This window comes from Tenrec ecaudatus, chromosome 9 (assembly GCF_050624435.1).
Source record: "Tenrec ecaudatus isolate mTenEca1 chromosome 9, mTenEca1.hap1, whole genome shotgun sequence".
In the NCBI taxonomy this organism is placed as follows: Eukaryota; Metazoa; Chordata; class Mammalia; order Afrosoricida; family Tenrecidae; genus Tenrec; species Tenrec ecaudatus.
The window spans coordinates 71,797,038-71,817,942 of NC_134538.1; the positions used below are offsets into that span (position 1 = coordinate 71,797,038).

Here is a 20,905-nt window from a genome sequence, read left to right on the forward strand (position 1 = left end):
TTTTGTTAAAAAGACCAAGGTGGTGGCTAAGGATCAAATCAGGGAAGTTAGGAGGCTATTATGACAACCCAGGAAAAGAACGAATACCTGGAGATGAGTGACACCAGGGGGGTTGAAATAATCTAGAACCAATTCTTAACGTAAATCTTTTCTCAAATTCACTGCCACTGAGTCAATTCAGGACAGAGTAGAGGTGCCCTATCAGGTCTCAAAGGATAAAAATCTTTAGCGGAATAAAAAGTTTGGGATCAAAATTTCCAGTTTTGGTCCCCAAATTAATAGGATAGGCAAAGATGTTTAAAGCATCCTTTGCAGGTAATTTGAAAAACCAAGCTCTTGAACAGGTAGGAGAATAAATCCTAAAACAAAGAGAAATACTTTTAAAAAAGGAAACTAAATATTCCCTCTGTAAATTACTCTTTAGGGATTTAATTGCTAAAATGTATCTTAAGAGTTTGATATAAAAATTTTTACCTAGTCCAGATTGCATATCAGGAACTACTAAAAATCCTCAAACTGTCTTAGTCAAGTCCATTCCAATCAGAGCTTTTCAATCCCTCCTCTACTTGTGTGCAAACTACTGCTGTACCAGTATAATTACAATTGCTTCAATCTGTGGTCTAGAACAGTGCTGATCAGCAAAAGTGTTAAGCCCAACCACTATGGGTCACCAGAGCTCCTTAAATTGTTTAGTAGTCACTAAAAAAGTATTAAGTAGCGAGTAAAATTAATATTTCTTTAACCAAAGCATCAAAAAAATAAACATTTCAACCTGTACACACTGGAAAGTCATTAACAAAAACATTATTTTGATCGTCCAAAGCTTTCAAAATCTTGTGTCTATTTTATAGTCATAAAACATCTTGTGTCTGTTTTACAGTCATAAAGCATGAAATTTGAATTCCCAAAGTTTCAGGTAGTCACGAGCCACATGTGACTAGAGACTACTAGACAGTACACACTCAGAATTGAAGGCCTAGCACCTTGCTACTCAGGTGTGGTCATGGGTCAGTAATAGCCTGGGAGCATGTCCAATAAGAAGAGTTTTTCTGGATGCAAGATCACCGGGTGATGTGAATGCGAATTAAAAACTGAGCACTACTGAGTGAGATTGAAAACAGTTTGATAGCTGGATCTATCATGTGGTATTACTGCACAAGTTAATATGACATTATACTTAAGTAAAAATGACTGCATAGTAATCATATTTTCTCCAATTAAACTTTCTGCAATGGTATAAACGAGCTCTAAGCTGGCCAAAATAGTAGTCATTAGTTATCTGGGCTATTGTGCACTGGAAATATACCTGACGCAACTATGAGCCTGAAATTTATTTCATTTTATTCATTTTACTTGACAAACTTACATAATCACATGACTTGTGACTACTAGACTAGACAGTGCAGTACTTTTTACTACCTCGCAGAGTTATTCCTAGAAAGGTTCTATGGATAAACTAGAAAGTCTTAATAAAGATATATTTCTGAATCACTGTTACCTCTCTTTAGAAAAGTCTTTTATTTAATGAGTAGTCACTGCTTAAAAGCCAAATAAGAAACGTACCTGTAGGCAACGAAACTAAAAGTTAAAGCATGTGAGTTGCGTGTGTTCATATTACTATACCTTTATCATACGTTAACAACAGTTAGATGCGTACCTGTACAGTTTTTTTTATCCTATGGGAAGGACCAGGATACTCTGGAGAATACAAATCTGTGAGGAATAATGAGTTGATTAACGTTGACTTTCCCAGTCCAGATTCACCTATAAAAAACAGGAGGAAATACCTGTTAAACCAATTTTAAACATTAGGCTAATGCTACATTCAACTTGATTAAGCACTTATTTTTAAAACAAAAGCAGTGGCACCAGAATATATAAAGGCCCTATAGTATAATGAATTCCTTGTTTGCAGCTAATATAGCAAGTAAAAAGGGTAGAATCACATTTTCAAGGGTTCCTTTCAGTTTTATAATTCTAGAATCTGTATTCTTTAAAAGTAATGTATCTCATACAATAATCACCATTCTTAACTGCAGTTAATTATTACTTAATCCAAAGTTAATTATTAAGAAGATATTCTAATTGGGGGCTGTAGGGCTGCTCCATCAAAATCAAGTTAAAAAACAAAACAGTGTGTCTTAATTACACAATAATGGTTAAAGCCGGAAATATAACTACAGAAAGATAAACCTGCTGACAAAAAGGAGAAAAATCACATCGTTTCCAGAATAAACCCACATATTATACCTTGCAGTTTACCAACCCATATGCCAAATGGCTTAAGTGTAATGGTTAATACTCTAAAAACAATAGACATAACGTAGTCTCCCTTCCCTATTATCATCAATGTATACACAAGTTGTTTTAAATATTTTGTACCTAAAAACAATGCTACAATAAACACTATATGAGACTTCAACTCAGTCTTCAGATATTTTGTCAGAAGGAAACAAACAGTCCTTATTCCCTATAAAAGGACCCATGCTTGCTGAAGTACAGCGTCAAGCAAAAAGTGGAAGCCCCTCCACACAATGGAGTGATAAAGTGGCTGAAGTAATGACCTCAAACATAAACTGAGCTGGCAAGGACCCGCATGTTTTGTTCTGTTGTGTTTAAGGTTGTTCTATTAAATGGCACCTAACCACCACCATCCTGTATTTATTCCTAGCTTGCTTTCCTGTGTCACATAAATTCCAAAGAATAGGATTTGGAATTCACAGAACATACCATTTTGACAAACACTAAAAGATTACCTTCACAAAAAGCTTTTACCAACTTATTCTGGAAAAAAAAAGTATAAGATGCATGTGTGATTCTACTTTTAGTTAATACTAAATGAGTAAGCATTTGAATTTCCTGTTTGAATCTTTCTTCAGGGCCGTCTTGTATTTGAGAATAGACAGATGTGGTTAAAAAACAAAAACAAAAACCACTGCCTTTAAAAGATGTGCAGCTTTGGTACATTATTCAAATTCTTTGCCTTCATATCCCTAACAGCAAAAACAGCTCTAATTCCTGAAATGTGAGGATACAAAGAAATGAAATGGAATCGAGTAGTCACAGAGTAGATGCATGTGTCTTTTTAACTCATAAAAACTTGTCACCTAATTAGTCCAAATTAAGCAGATTTTATTTACTCCCCCTTTAACCAAAATACTGTGCATACTCAAGTATAAGCCGACCCGATTATCAGCCAAGGCACCTAATTTTACATAAAAATGGCATTAAAAATGTGCCGAAAATTTAACTTATGCATGAGTATTTACAGTATGTTGGTTAAATGGACTCAAATTGTTAACCGTCATATATCAACATATATATATCCTCAAATTTTTAAACTACGGTATTTCATAAATTATACTAAAACTATTTTTAAACCCTTAGAATTGTTAAATTTTATATTTAAGCTATCTCCTACTTAGTTTTATTGTCATCATAATTTTAGAAAGGAATTGGTCAATTTCCTCAGCTATGTTTAAAGGGGAGATGGGTGTAAATATCCTTTTTAGGAATATTATAGCTGATTGAATACTTTTAACTTCTTTCTTCCTTTCCTCTTGTAAGAAAGTAAAAATAGAACAGTATTTGTAAATCTTTTAAGTTTTAGATTTGCCATCATCCCTTCAATTCAGAGATACATGAACTAGTTTACAGTTGGCAATGTAGCTATATTCTAACAATGGAAATATTATATATGGTATACACCTAACTGGAGATTTAGGCCTATGATTTTCCTATTTAATGACTTTAATTTTGAGCAATTTTTTTCTTTTGAAAAAATAAGTCAGGGTTGCTCCCATAACTCTAAACAGTGTGTACTTCATTTCCTTATTAAAGTTCTAAGACTTCCTGCCTGTTTTTTTAAAAAATAACATTGAGGTTTTATTTAAATACATGCAAAAGCTTGGTAATAAATTACTATGAAAGAACCATTTTACAGAATCCAAATCCCAAATCTTGTCTAAACCAGTAATAGAAAGTTATTTTACGATCTCGCTCTTTTTTTAATCATTTTATTGGGAGCTCATACAACTCTTTATCACAATCCATACATATAAACATCCATTATGTCAAGCACATTTCTACATTTGTTGCCATCATCATTTTCAAAACATGTGCTTTCTACTTGAGCCCTTGATATCAGCTCATGTTCTTCTTCTCCCTCCCTCACGAGTCCTTGATAATTTTTTTTTCCATGTCTTATACTGACTGATGTCTCCCTTCAACCACTTTTCTGTTGTCCAATCCCCAGGGAAGGACTTATATGTACATCATTATGATCAGTTCCTCCTTTCTCCCCCACCTTACCCTTACCCTTCTGGTATCGCTACTCTCATTATTGGTCCTGAGGGGTTTATCTGTCCTGGATTTCCTGTGTTTCCAGCTCCTATCTGTACCAGTGTACATCCTCTGGTCTAGCCGGATTTGTACGGTAGAATTGGAATTATGAGGGGGGGTGGTTGGAAGCATTAAAGAACTAGAAAAGCTGTATGTTTCATCTTTGCTACACTGCACCAGAATCTCACAATTTAAGCTTTAATACTATTCCCTTCTCTGGATTTAGATTTTGTAATATGCAATCCTTGAATCACAGATGTTGGTGTGTTTCTTCCATGTGGACATAGTTGATGTCTCCCTTAGATGGCTGCTTGTTTGGAAACAAGCCTTTAAGATCCCAGACACCATTTTATCTGATTGCGGGGCACCATCTAATTTCTTCATTACACCTTGCGACAGCACCAATATCTTCTGTGTTTCCTTCATGAGGGTGAGTAGGGCCATGTTGTAAGGGCCAATTGTTCTTAGATTGCAGCTAAGATTAAGTGCGAGCTCAAAATCCATTCCTGAATCTATGTTTTTGTATCTAACTCTGGTTCACCTTAAAGACATCTTTGTTAATTTATGGTAGATAATCTTATTGATCGTCTCCTGGGAGCGCAAGAATCTTCTGTTAACAGTGTCATTGATTAGCCCCTCGTATTAATTTTTAAGACACTATTGAGAAAAGGAGATTGAACAAGTGCAAGCTAACTATATCTCATAGTACCTGGATTATTCATTCACATGTACAGAATAAATCCCTATGTGACTACACACTATTTGTCATATGCCAATTTTAAAAGAAATACATCACCAGGTCTTTCTTCTTAGTCTTAGGCATTTTCCATAAATAATATGTTATTTGACTCTATTCCCACCTGGAAGTGGATTGCATGATTTTTTCTGTTGAACAAACCCTGGCCCATGGTTTACTCTGATCCAGGAAGGTGAACAATGACATGTAGCACTCCCATAGGTTAGGGAGCCAGTATGAGCCTTAATTCTTTTTTTCTCTGCCACAGTGGCCATTAGCTGTCCAGATAGTGACTGCTCCCAACAGGCTAGTCCTTCAGTGGGGACTATTGGAGCAGAGCTTACTGTTGATGCCTCATCAACTCAAGATGCATGTGTTACATGAGCAAGACATTAACCATTGGAGTTTTGAGCCACTAAGTTTGAGAGTTGTTTTGTTCCTGTAGCATCATTGAGTCTTATCCTGACTAATACATCAAATCATCCCGACTAGACCTCGGCCTGCCTCCACAGCCCACATCAGATTCTTAACTAGCATACTGCCTTCTCCATGGAGAATTGCAACTAAGTATCTTCTAATTTTAGGACCAGAAAAATAAAAAAGATTATTAACTGTAGAGCCAGGGGACAGATGGAGACTAATGAATAAGACCAGTAAATGTGGTGAAGAAAGCTGATGGTGCCCAGCTATCAAAATAGATAGTGTCTGGGGTCTTAAAGGCTTGAAAATAAACAAGCAGCCATCTAGCTCAGAAGCAACAAAGCCCACATGGAAGAACATACCAGCCTGTGTGATCACGTAGTCCCAAAGGGATCAGTTATCAGGCATCAAAGAACAAAAAATCATATCATTGGCTGCACACCTCCATGATACGATCGCTGAAGACAAACAGGTGCATAAGCAAATGTGGCAAAGAAAGCTGATGGTGGCTGGCTATCAAAAGAGATAGTGTCTGGGGTCTTAAAGGCTTGAAGGTGAACAAGCGGCCATCTAGCTCAGAAGCAACAAAGTCCACATGGAAGAAGCACACCAGCCTGTACGATCACGAGGTGCCAAAGGGATCAGGTATAAGGCATCATGCAAAAAATATATATATATACATATACCATAGTGAATGAAAGGGGAAGTGCAGAGTGGAGACCCAAAGCCCATTTGTTGGCCACTGGAGATCCCCTCACAGAGGGGTTCAGGAGAGGAGATGGGTCAGTCAGTGTGCGATGCAGTACCGATGAAAAACACAACTTTCCCCAAGATCCTGGATGCTTCCTCCCCCCAACTACCATGATCCAAATGCTACCTTGCAGGACTAGATAGGGCAGAGGTTGTACACTGGTGCATAAGGGAGCTAGAGGCACAGGGAATCCAGGGTGGATGATACCTTCAGGACCAGGGGTGTGAGGGGCAATACTGGGAGAGTAGAGGGTGAGTGGGTTGGAAAGTGGGAACTGATTACAAGGATCCACATGTGACCTCCTCCCTGGGAGACGGACAGCAGAGAAGGGGGGGAAGGGAGACTCCGGATAGGGAAAGTTATGACAAAATAACAATCTATAAATTATCAAGGGCTCATGAGGGAGAGGGGGAGCGGGGAGGGGAAAAAAAAGAGGACCCGATGCAAAGGGCTTAAGTGGAGAGCAAATGCTTTGAAAATGATTAGGGAAAAGAATGTACGGATGTGCTTTATACAACTGATGTATGTATATGTATGGATTGTGATAAGAGTTGTATGAGCCCCTAGTAAAATGTGAAATAACAACAACAAGAAAAAGTCCTTAAAAAAAAACATCTCCAATTCTGGAAAAAAAAAAAGAGTTTATAATAGAGGAAAACAGAAATAAAAACTAGAGCATTTCAAGTTCACTTTAATATATTAGTTTCCCTGATAACCTAGATATTACACAAATTAACTTTGATGGATCTCCACACTCTAAAGCGTTTACTAGTGCAAGGCAGTGGATTATTTAAGGTGGCTCTTCTAGCCAAAGTCTCTATCAGGGGTCCTCAAACTTTTTAACCAGGGGGCCAGTTCATTGTCCATCAGACCCATTGGAGGGCCAGACTATAGTTTTAAAAAAAACTATGAAGAAATTCCTGTGCATACTGCACATATCTTATTTTGAAGTAAAAAACAAACAGGGCAAAAATACCCAGGGGGCTGGATGTGGCACGGATGGCCATAGCTTGCGGACCCCTGTGTCTAACTCCTACCAAATGACCTCTCCCCTTCCTTTCCCTGCATGCGTCTGGCAAGATGGTGGGAAAAGATACTTATAGGAGTCACCTGTGAGTAATAAGAACAGGATTCCCTGGAGTGGCATCCTGCTGTGCATAAAATAAACCCTCTGAGAAGTAGGTGGAGGGATCTCACTACTAGCAAGAGCCAGGAGTGTAGGACATCCCTGTGCAGTGAACCTCCTGTATCTAAAAGACAGCTAAAACATCAGAGCAGTAGAGCAAAACCAAGAACCAGAGAGCATGGAACAGAATGACTGACTTCACAAGTCATGTACAAAGTCCAGCTGAGTCTTTTGTCCAGGAGGCTGGCTAGTGGAATAGCATGCCTCTGGGCACTCAATTGGGAAAGCTGAGCATGCTGACCTACAGGGCTTGAGCTGAATGCCTTTAGGTAGATGCTTACAGTGGAATGGTATGCCCCTTTGGGCATTTTTTAGCAGAGTTGAAAGAAATCTGCAACATTTCCTGATAAACAACTCTATACTGAGCATTTCTTACTTGAATTACAGGATGTAAATTCTTTAATAAACCCTTAAATAACAAACCCTTAAACACAAATCGTGTTTGTAACCTCTGTGTAGCCCTTGCAGTGGGTATTAAAACAAGGCATCAAATAAACAGTGCTGAGAACATAAGTATTTCTGTAATTTTACTTACATTATTAAAATTGACTACTTGGAGGAAGTACTTCTTTCCCAATGGTATACCAAATGCCTTCCGCCGTGAGAGGCTCCTCGTCTAGGACTGTACCAGGCCATGTTCCATTGTTTTTCATAAGGTTTTAACTGGTCGGTTATTTTCACCTAGTCTGTCTTGGTCTAGAAGTTCCACTAGACCTGGCTGTGCTAGCACTGCTTTCAGAATCACAGGAACATGCAAGCCACCATATTACAAAAAACTAATACTCGGAACAATTAAGCTTATATACTAATATTTTTATTCAGCTTTTGAAAATTAGCTTTAGAAAAACAAAATACCTGTTTAATATGGAATATGCCTGCTATAGCACTGTTGTTAAAAGCAAATTTAAAAAAATGAAACTGCCGTCCAGCCAATTCTGACTCGTTGTTAATTTTTTACTCAAAGCAACCCTCTATGACAGGGTAGAACTGTCTCACAATATTCTTGGCTTTAATCCTTATGAAAGCAAATCATCAACCTTTCCTCTTAGCAGAGCAACTAACAGAGTTGGGTTTGAACCACAAACCTTTTGGTTAATAGTTGAGCATTCAACTAGGAATGTACTTCATTAAGATAATTATAACATTAATGCTATACATAAAATACAAAAATTATGCAAAAGTCCAGCAGTGATAGTCTCCTTTTATTAATGTTCTCCATTACTTTTCCAATGGAAAAATCACTGTTAGCATTTTTTATAGGCAGAGTATTTTGGAACAATCTAGCTTAATATCTTTTTAATATTAAAACATGAACTATAATTGAAATCTATAATTTGAGTTCCTACCCTTAACTTGAAAGCATTTTTAGACTAGTTCTAGGGTGCTAAGTAGGGTACAGCTTTTCCACCATCACCAGGATGAGGCAGCATCAGTGCTTTTGTTAGAGGAGGGGTCAAAACCCACAGATCAGAACCATCAAAATGTAATAATTTCATTTCTTGGCTTCCTTCGGCTTTTAATCCACACAGAAAATTTTAATGAAGTTTTTCAGTTTACAATGATAAGCAAGAAAAACTATACTTCACTGTCATGACATTAAATCTGACTTTATTAAAACACAAAACCAAAACACCAATACATATAGAATACCAGACTCAAAATTAAAATCTTATCGCCAGTCTTTAATAAAAACACTCCATGAGTCCTTACATCACTAGCATAAAGTAGCTAACACACTATTAGCAGAACACTCAAGAAATTTCGCAACAATTTTGCAAGGGAACAGCATGAACACCTTTTCAACTCCAAAGTATCATATATACTCCAGTATAAGCAAAGTTTCCCAGCATATTTTTAATAGTTTTCTTGGTAAAATTAGGTGCTTCGGCTGATATTCAGGTCAGCTTACACTCAAGTATATATGGTACATATTTCAGAATTAATTAATGTTAACATAAGTAACTTCATCAAATTACTTAAACATACTATTTAAGTGCACACAAGAGTTTGAAAAAAACTTAATGTATTAACAAAAATCTGCAGGGGCAGCGAATTATTTAATATTTTTGGCTCTTCTATCCACAGTTCTAAATCCCACCAAACAACCGTTCCCTGCAAGGGTCTGATAAAAAGTTGGGGGAAGATACTGGTAAGATTAACCTGTGAGTAATTACAAACAATTCCCTGGAGTGTCATCTTGTTAGGTATAAAATGAGCCCTCTGAGAAGCAGGTGGAGGGATCTCATCACCAACAAGTCAGGAATGGAGTGTCCTCTAGACTCGAGATTCCTGTTCAGTGAACCTCCTGGAGCTAGAAGGCAGCTATCCCTTCAAGGAAACAGCAGCTTCCAGGAAACCAGAGCATGGAACAGAGTGATGGACTTCCCAACCCACAGAGCTTTACAAAGTTAAATTCTGTTTAGAAGGTGGAAACAAAAAAAACAAATCTCAAGCATCTTTGAAGTTATCTAAATCTAGCTTTCACCAGAAAAAAAGGCTTTAAAAAGAGGAATCTACGATGAACTGGAAAGTAACAGACAACATATTTGCTCTAAATATAGTCAACGTCATTCAACCAAATCAGGAGTTTAAAATAAGGGTAATCATGATATTGCCTATTAGTTGGTATATCATTCTACATAATCACTGATTCATTTCTTCATCCCTATTTGCATCTTGAAATTAAGCCATGAAATGGACTACTAAAAATTTTAAGAACATTTACTTAATATTAAAGATAAAGCTTTACAATAGAGATTACAAATTTACTAGGTAGACTACCATATATACTCAAGTATAAACTGACCCTAATATCTACCGAGGCACTTAATTTTACCACAAAAACTGCATTAAAAATGTGCTGGAGGGAAAAGAAATGTGCTGAAAAACTTGGCTTATACACGAGTATATATGGTACTTCCCGGTAATTATGCTAGTTATATTCATACACAATCCATGAGGGATACTACTCATAAAATGGTCCCAGTGTCTTCACTCTGACACTGTACTACATCCCCCTGGTTCTCATGGAACCTTAGCACACCTCATTTTTGTGTGTGTGCAATCACCTACAGCTCAGCTCTTGTTTTAGAATAGGATAGATAAATGTTTATTATAGAGCAATTGAGATTGAAATTGATCCATCTACGGTTATATACTACTTTGTGGCAGAAATAAACATAAAACTGCATGAAGAGCAATACATTTTACTAAAACAACTTTGAAGTATACTAACTTCTACAGAAAACTGGTTTTCATGGTACACTAAAAACACAAATCAAAAATGCTAGTATAACCAACTCTTCCAAAATTGCTAAGTAAATAAAAAATTTCAAACTTCAACTCAATTGAGTTAATTTTTTTCCAGGATTCTCAACTACATCTCAGGCCAATAACATGCTATCCCAATTTAAGTTGCAATAACAGCTCCCTTGATGGTTTACCTGGCACTTTAAATGTATGCCGCTACAGCATTTACTAAATTCAATTAATAATTAGTAGTGAATGTTTCTCTGGAATTTCCTTTGTGAGTAGAAGTGATTATTTTCATTTTCATACCATCAGCTTACTTCACCACTCTAGACATTTTACTAATCATTATGACTGCTGAGTTACTAATCTTTTCACATTAAAACTATCTGGACCACAGCAAGCATGCCATGGAAGTTCTTACCCTTTGTATGATCACTATAATTATTTTTACCCATAACTTTAAACAATTTACAATCTTCTATCATAAGAAGAGTTAGTTACAAACAAATGCCAAATCACATTTCAAAAATGATTCAATGACATGCGCAATTTATCATCTGCTTCCATGACAGTTCTGAGCGGTGCAAGAACAAAAGACTTGAAGTCTAACTCTTGCTTGTAAACATTAACCTATTCATATAACATTAGCAAATTTGGGGTCCACCATAAAGTTTGTCAAATTCAGTACATCAAAATAAATATGACAATACTGCAATGCTATACATACATGTAGATATTTTTCGTTTCCAAGGTAAAATTTTCCAAAGCTTTTATCTCAATTGGCCATTTTCCCCATCGCAGCCCATCCCCAACAAAATTTACCAATTTTGCTACATTAGGAAGCATCTTTTATTCATAAGCTATTTCTGTAGCAATTACTTATTAATTTTCAAGTCATCCAAGATTATTGAGCTTATTCTCTTCTACCTTGCTTCAAGTTTCAGAGATATAGGTGTCCATGCTAGGAGAGCCATGGTGGCTCAGGGATGTAGGATGTTGGCTGTAGAGTCAGAGCTGTATGATGAAGGTGGCATCCAATACAGGGAAAGCCTGGCATGTGGTATCTGAGCCCATGTGAGGTGGTAGAAAACATTAACTATGGGGCGGTCATTGTAGATCTTTCCTTCTTGTTTATTCACTGCTGTCCAGTTGGCCCTCAATGCATAGTAACCTTCCAAAGATCAGAACGATATGCTGTCCAGTTCTGTACAGTTCCCATGACTTGTTGTGGATCAGACCATTGTGACTCAAAAGATTTCTGGTGCCTGTTACAAGAAGCAGTTCTTTCTTTCTAGTTCACATTAGTCTGAAAGTTCTGTTGAAACCTATTCAGCACTACAGCAACACATAAGGCTCCACTGGCTAGAAACCAATCAAGCATGAGTCTCCTGCATGGGAGACAAGAATTCTACTACTGAACCACCATGGTGTTGGGTGTCCTTGAGTCAGTGACCAGATGTGACAAAATTTACATGATTGAATCTTTATGGCATCAGACCACCAGAAGTAGACAGGCTCAACTTTTTTCAGTGATATATAACACAAAGATTTTGCAAAGCTCAAGATTATAAAAATAGGTTTAACACCATCTATTGTTGAAGAAAGGCACCCTCATAGCATTGTGGAACAACCATTGGGCTGATAACTGCAAGGTTGGTGGTTCAAACCCAACAGCTACTCTGCAGGAGGAATATGAGGCTATCTTTAAGCAATGATTTACAGTCTCAATAACCCTAAGGAGTAATTCAGATAAACCATAGTCTTAAGTTCTAACTCAAGGACTCTAGGAAGATGATGAGAATTAACGTTTTATTCTCAGAGGTCACTACTATGAGTCAAATATGACTCAGAGCAACCCTAAGACAGAGTCGAATTGCGCCTTTTGAGTTGTTAAGACTTTTAATCCTGCAGGAGTATATATCCTCATCTTCCTCCTTCTTAGACTACCAGTGTCATCTAAACATGGATAGTTACCACAGCTAATATTGTGTGTCAACTTGGCTGGCCTACTGCATTGTTCAAATCAAATATCAATCTAGGTGTTGTTATAAAAATATTTTGTAGATGTGGTTAAGATCTACAATCTGCTGACTTTAAAGAGGGGACCTTTAATAATGAGTGATCTCATCAAATCAGTTGAAGGCCTAATAGCAACCACTGAGGTTTCCCAAGGAAAAAGAAATTCGCCCTCAACACTGTAGGCTTGCTAGATTTCAAATGTCCCAGTTACTACAATCATGTGAACGAATTCCTTAAAAGTAATCAACCACTGTGTCTTCTTCAACCAAATAATATAGCTGACTTCCAAATAGGCTTGAAATATTGCTAAATGCAGACCAAAATACTTTCATTATTTGGTGCATCTGACAATGGGTTTTAAACTATATTTATAAAATAAGCTTCAAAAACAGGAATTCTAATCTCATTGTGATGGTAGAAGAGTCCTGGTGGTATAATGGGTTACACAGTTGGATTGCTAACCCCAAGGTCAACAGATCAAAATCACCAGCCACTCCACACAAGAAAGAGGTGGCCTTCCACTCTCATAAAAAAATTAGTCTTAAAAAATTGTGATTCATGGGGTATCTTTAAGACCTTGCTGGTGAAAACCGATTAAGCTAGTTAGAGATGCTGCCATTCGAACCTGCTGCCTTAAATGGTGAACAAATTTGTAATCTCCACTACTGACCTGAATGCTTTGTTTTTAACTCAACCCATTGTTTACATGTAGTTTCAATCTTCTCGGTATTGGGTTACTCTAGCTCAGCTAAAACTAAGAAAAACAACTTTGTAGTTATCAGAATGTTAACCCAATTGTATACTTTACCTTATTGTAAATACTGGTGAACAGTGGTCAATCAATAGTTTTATATTCCTTTTTTTTAAAAAGTTGCAGTCTTGAAAACCCCTAATAGCAGTTCTACTGTCTTATAGGGTCGTGTAAACTGGAATCAACTCTATGGCAGTTTATCGTGGTAGCAGCCAATATCAATGCTAGCCTGCTTCCAATTCTTCCAGTTACTGTAAAGGTTGCAATTCAGAATTCAAAGTCAATGTGCAATGGAAATTAATCTTGAATATTTCTTATGTCATCCATAAAGCAGTTATAGCTAAACTAACAACACGATTTTCCACTGGCACTAAAACCGTAAGGTGCTAATGTCCAATAAGGTGAGAAGTTTACACAATAAAAAATATGTGGAAATTGGAAATGATTTGAGGGAGTATCAGCCTCACTTTACACTCATTCTAGGCCAACACTTATTCCAGAATAATGTCATAAAAATTGCTCACATGATTTAAGTTCTTTAGTCCTCACACATTCCCTCACACACTCCTTACTTTGTTCTCCGTTTCTCCTCCCTTTGTACCTTTTTTCAGTGGACAATCAAGAACATCTAGTTAAACTCGAAGTTCAATAAAAGTTGAATGTACTCAACTGTACTTAGCACAACAGCCAGCACCCTTCTGCACAATGTCTAAAAGCACCAGACTAGCAGGAAGCATCATGGTTTTATTCTGCCTTCTACTAGCAGTCTGACAAAGGGCAATCAACTTAATCTCTCCATCTGTCAATTTTTGCACCTCAACAATGAAGAATAAAAATAATAACTACCTCATATGTTATTGTAAGGATTTTGATAATTATTATCCAAAAAGTACTGACACATTGCCAGTCATATAATACCAGTGTTTCCCCATCTAACTGTCCCCACAATCTCTATCCCAATTCTACATATTCTTCAAAATCTAACTTAAAACCACTTCCTCAAAATAAGGCAGTCGTTATCTACAAAGCTCAAAACAACTTTGAGGTCTAAGGTATTCTTGACCCAGGCCGTGATATTTTCAATCACCTCATGGGCATGTTAAAGTTGAATACTGAGTAAGAAAGACGAAGAAGAATCAGTATGTCTGAATTATGGTGCTGGTGAAGAATGCTCAAAGTACCATGGAGTGTCAAAAGAACATACAACTCGGTCCTGGAAGAATAATTAGAATGCTCTGTAGAAGCAAGAATGCCAAGGTACTTTGAACATGTAATCAGAAGAGACAATTCCTAGAAAAGAACAGCATGCTTGGAAAAGTAAAGTGGCAGCAAAAAGGAGGAAGACCCTTGATATGATGGACTGACAATGGCTAAACAAAGGCTCAAATAAAACAACTGTGAAGAACTAGATAAGGTTTCTTTCTGATGTACATAGATAGTCACTATGAACCAGAACTGACTACAGCACCTAGCAACAATCTACAAAGCAGTGCAAATGTGCTTCTCATGGCCATCAAGTTGATGCTGTCTCCTAACAACCATTTGGTGAGCATAGAAGTGCCCCTGTGGGCTTCTGAGACTGGAACTTTATAGGAATAGAAAGCCTCTTCTTTCTCCCTTAGAGCTGCCATTGGTTTCAAACTGCTGACTTTGTGGTTAGCAACCCAGAGTGCAACCCACTATGGAAAATGTTCCTATGCCCTTAAAATTCTACTGACTTTTAAATTTCATACCATTCTAGTGACTTGCATTAACTTCCCTGTATGTGTATGGTTTTTATGTCATATAAATTAGAAGCTCTTATAAGAGAAAATGAGTAACCAATTACAAGGATCTACATGTGACCTCCTCCCTGGGGGACGGACAACAGAAAAGTGGGTGAAGGGAGACATCAGACAGGGCAAGATGTGACAAAATAATAATTTATAAATTATCAAGGGCTCATGAGGGTGGGAGGAATGGGGAGGGAGGGGGAAAATGAGGACCTGATGCCAGGGGCTTAAGTGGAGAGCAAATGTTTTGAGAATGATGAGGGCAGTAAAAGTACAAATGTGCTTTACACAATTGATGTATGTACGGATTGTGATAAGAGTTGTATGAGCCCCTAATAAAACGATTAAAAAAAGAGAGAAAATTAGTATATGAAACTTCTCTACTTGATATAAAGTTACATAAGAATTCAATAAATCTTGTGAGCCAAAGTTGCTAGATAAAGGATTTCCAGAACAAGAAAAAGAATGCCTTAAAGAATAGGGTCTAAATCTGTATCACTGTCTTAAAATAAATCAAAAAGCATTGCTACTTGGGTTCCAGTTTTCATAAGCACAAGTTTATTCCAATGAAAATATGTTTAAACATGTCTCAGTGATCAGTGGACGGCTGCATTCAAGTTCTCTCACTAAACTTTGTCTCCTTATGGGTGCCTTTAAAAAACAGTAAAATCAAAATAATGTTTTCCAAGGGATTCTGCTGGGCCAGTAAACAACAGGCAGAGATGTCAGTTTCAGAAGGTGATAACTGTTTTGTGGGAAAGTGGAAACATGCTAGATTTCCTCAAAAGACAGTGGACAATCATTGAAGGAGTTTGAAGAAAACTGGACTAGTGAGAAAAGACTAGGAAAATTTTGAGAAAAATTTTTCCATCATGACAAAATGTTCATTTTTAAGGTAGCATGGGTTCCCCTACAAAAATTTCACTGGGAAACCTCATGGTCCTCAGCCCTGATCTTGTCCCTTCTAGACTTACTTTTGTTTGTAAATCTCAAAGAACATTCATAAAGAACATGATTTAACATGGTATAAATCAAAACATCCAGAGAAGGGTTCACTCACTGCCATCGAGTCAATACTGAGTCACAGTTTATGAGGCTGTAAATCTTTACAGGATTAGAAAGCCTCATCTTTCTCCCAAGGAGCAGCTGGTGGTTTTGAACTGCTGATCTTATGGTTAGCAGCACAACACATAACCAGGGTTCCTTGAGAAGTGTGAGACCAAGATGGAGGATATGCTGAGAAATATTAATGGCTTTCACATTTTGATATTCTTGTTTGCTAAAGGTTTCTATGATAACGGTTTGTTGCAATACTTTTTGAGTTGCCCTCATGTCTTCAGCCATGAGCTAGGTTAAGGGTCAAAACTAGACTTAATTCATAAAAAAAAAAAAAAACCAGCTTGTGGTCTTTAAGACAAGAATAGTAATGCACACTGGGTTTAACTTTCTATGTCTTCTACATGATTCTATTAAATTCAGTATAGAGCCTTTATTACAATATTACAAAGTGAACAAAACACAGAAGAAATGAACTTAAAGAACAAGGAGAATCATTTTTCACTCACTTATCTTCAATGAACATTAATCCCCAGAGCAAGCATGTTTATTATGTTCCTCTACGCTCCTCTCTCTTTAAAATTCAGAGCATACTGCTGAATGTTTATGTTAAATGCTTATTTTATATGATATGACATGAAAATATAGGGTATTTACCCAGGGAAAAAAATTGTCCTGCAGTTTAAGTTATCATTGCAGGTTATTTCCTTTTACACCAATGTCAATTAAATATCTAATAAATGTACCACCAGCTCATTCACAAAAAGAAAAAAGAAAATATAAAACCCATAATGGTACCATTAAGAAAAATTTTAATATATCCACATATTAAGAAAAAAATATAACACAAGTTCCTTAAGTACTACTGGTTTTTCAAATTTATGCAGCATTAGTTAACAGCTTAAAATTTATAATCAAATTTTATTTTAAGGAGAAATCATAACTTACCTACTACCATGAGTGTGAATTCAAACCCTCTCTTCACTGATTTTCTGTATACTTGATTTGGGAGATTTGCAAATCCCACATAGCCTTCAAGGTTCTTCTGTTGCTTAAAAAAAAACAGAGCCAAATTACTCATGCAACACTCTCCTATAACACATTTCAAATTCCCGTCATTAACCTGCTTTAGAAAAGTATACAATTTATTCAAAGCAAAACAAACTGCTTATATAGTATTACCTGTAGATAATTTGCTAATTGCAGCAATGGGCAGTTAAGTTGAACATGTGTTGATTGACAATAGTTAACTATAAAAACACATAAGTATAAAATAAAAATTTTCAAAAGCTGCCTTAGCAAAAATGTCCATTGACAAATACTAGAAACAATAAGATTCTGACCAAAATAAATTAAAACAGAATTAAGCAAAGGACTTTTTTCACCATAAAAAATTCAAATCGCCTTAAAATTAGAGGATCCCTTTTAAGTTATCCGTTTGCTCACACTATCACAGGTATATTTTCCTTGAAATAAATCTTATGATAGTAGGACCCCTGGTGGCACAGTGAGTTACAAACTGTGCTGCTAATCACAAGGTCAGCAGTTTGAACCCACCAGCCACTCGACATTAGAAAGGTAAGATTATTTACCTCTTCAAAAGACTTAAAGTCTTAGACACCAAAGGAGCAGGTTCTATAGTTGCTAGGAGTCAGAATCAAATCAATGGCAGTGAACTTCAGTTCATGAAGTGAAATCAAAATGTTAATTTTTCCATATTCTTGAAGATGTTCACAATCAGTGTCACTAGTAAATACTGTGTTCCAGGCTACTTTACCATTGATGCTATTTGATATTTCCGATTTATCCCAATGTTAAAGTAAATCACGTTTCAGCTTTCTGTAGTTTTTTATTTCTTCATGATCCAACAATAATCTCACGAGCAATTCAAAGGAAACTACTTCTACATTGGTAGTCCCTGACTAAAAGATGTATTTGCTCTATGGCAAAACTGCACTGGTAATTTTTTTTGTACACGTTTAATAATATGTACTAAATACAGTGTTGCAGTATACAACTTGCTGAAGTGATCATTCTGGGCCAAAGCCAAACTCTTGTGCCAGAGACAAATAAAAATAAAATTTATAAAGATGCGAACAATAAAAGGCAAAAATACTAAAAATTTAAATAAAAATTACAATTGAGAAATATTGGTCATTATAATGGGTAGATTCTGAAACTGGTTTATTTTACTTAGAGCTAAGTCTTATTCATCATGAAAAAGCAATGGCAAAATATTGCTAAGTACATACACATTTCTTAGAACATTTGCAAGGTTTAAATTCTCTTTTTAAAAAATTCTCATGAGACCAAAGAATCAAATCAATACATTTGAATTTAACAAAGAACAGACGTCTGCATTCCATGGTTGTTGACATTAGGCGCCATCCAGACAGTCCCACCTCAGAGAGACTCTATGTGCAGGAACACCGCCCGTTCTGCACCCGCTACAACTGCTATATCTGAGGACACTGTTGCAGCTGCTGTGTCACTCCATCCATATAGTTCCTCTCATTTTTGCTCCACCTTTCCACACATGATTTCCCCTTTTCTTTTCTTGTTATAGCAGTTTATATGTTTCAAGTGGACAAAAACTGAGGATCAATTACAGCATCTTAAGTTAACTTGCTCTTGAATAGGAGTTTCCTTTCTACTATTTTAAGGTCTGCAAAATCTATCTTAAAAAATGTACTATTTTAGAAAATGAAGACTGCTTGAATTGAATGGGTCAGGGGATGGTCTGTGGTTTTTCTTTGTGATTGTTGTAACACTGCCTTCTGAGCAGCTGAATTTCATTTTTCTTTAAACATTAGGCACCTGAGCACTTTCAGGACAAGTTTCATGCTGTATGAATTCTGCCATTTTGCTAGCACTGATATGGCTCTTGGGTCTACAACTCCATTAGAACCACTAAATCCATTCATATTAATTTTTGTATAAATCTTACAAAGGAGGTGCTCCTAGAGATTAGATCCACATTCTACTTTAAAGCTGTATAGATTGGTTTTCATAAATTATCTGAGCCAGTGATGGCTGCCATCTTGCATGTCCATGATTTTCTTTTCTGATAATTGATATCAGTAAAGATAACAATGTCTCTCACCATGATGACATCTCACTACACTACCTTCTACAGAGTACTTACTCTGGCTGCATTTCTTCCAAGACAGTTTTGTTTGTTCTTCTGACAGCCCAGGGTATATCCAATATTCTTTGCCAACATGACATTTCAAGGGCATCAGTTCTTCTTTGACCTTCCTTACTCATTATCCATCTCCCACACACAAGGCAATTTACAATGCCACGATGTACACCAGGTCAACCTAGCCCTCAAGTTGACCTCTTGGCCTTTAACACTGCTTTGTGGGCAGAAATGTCTCCTGTGTATGTCATTTGACTGCTTGCCTGCTGTATGCATCGGTACTGATTGTAAGTCCAAATGAAATTAGAAATCATTGAAATGTCAACCTTTTTTATCATGCTGTTGTCTACAGGTCCAGTTGTGATTTTGGTTTTCTTTATATTGAGTTATAATCCATAATGAAGGCTGTAGTCTTTGAAGTTCATCAGAAAATCCTTCAAATTTTCTTCACTTTCAAGGTAGGTTGTATCATCTGCATGTCACAGGTTGTCAAGGAGCCTTCTCTCTAATTCTGATGCCATGTTGTTCAGCCCTTGTTCTGTATGAATGATTGCCACATGGTCTATGTATAAGTTCTGCATAAGCAAATTGAGTATTCTGGAATTCTGTGTACTGATGGTGGGTGACACAGTTAAGCATTCAACTACTAACTGAAAGGTGGGCAGTTCAAATGCACCCAGATGCTTTGGAAGAAAGGCTTGAGGGTCTATTTCTGAAAGGACATAGTCACAGAACATTTGGAACATTTCTATATAAAACACACAAGGTTATCATGAGTCAAAATCAACTTCACAGTAAATATTATACTTATTAGTGTCAAATACTCTTATCTATTGCTTTTATGCTATTTTCACTCATATTCTAGGCCAAATGTTGAGCTTTCTATGTTAATGAATCAATTAAAATGACCAATTAACTTCAAATTTGCTAATTAAGAGAATGATCAGAAGATAGTATTTGAAAGTCAAATATCTGAAAGTCTACTATGTGTATTTGTATTAGCTTTAAGGTTTCCTTGGCTTATGTTTTATCCCAATGTAGGTTAACTTTAAGTTAACTTAGAATAAATAGTTCATATATATTATAGTATACTCACAGCTACTTTGTAAAGAACACATTTCCATCAATCCAGTGTTCCGGATTCCAACAGAATAGAGCCACAGAGGAACAATGAGGAATTTCAAGAATTATAGATGATATAGTCAGTCCAAATAGGAGATGCAAATCCATTGGAACATAGCAAAAAAAAAAGGGAAAAAAAGTTACTTACATGTAACTCAATAAATTATAGGTAGGTTAGAAATTAATTAGGGAGCAACACTCAAAACAAGACAATAATAGAATAGAGGGCAGGATTATTTCTATACATGTCAAGACAATGCTTGTTTTTTATGAGGGATCTCAGACTGAGTGAGCATTAATCCACTTTTCAGTAGCTCTTCCATTAAAATAAAGAATAAAAGGCCAATCTTTTTTATA

At 36.4% G+C, this 20,905-nt stretch overlaps 1 protein-coding gene across 1 annotated transcript in view; it reads right to left on the bottom strand.

Annotated features, from left to right (window-relative positions):
• SEPTIN7 (septin 7) overlaps positions 1-20,588 on the bottom strand; it is a gene marked incomplete at its 5' end in the record, with an annotated part of 78,407 nt that extends 57,819 nt beyond the window's left edge. Inside the window, 3 exon segments of the mRNA XM_075557322.1 lie at positions 1,658-1,764; positions 17,233-17,335; positions 20,523-20,588. Of these exon segments, the coding sequence (XP_075413437.1) occupies positions 1,658-1,764; positions 17,233-17,335; positions 20,523-20,588 (276 nt within the window).
• Positions 20,589-20,905: the final 317 nt, after the last annotated feature.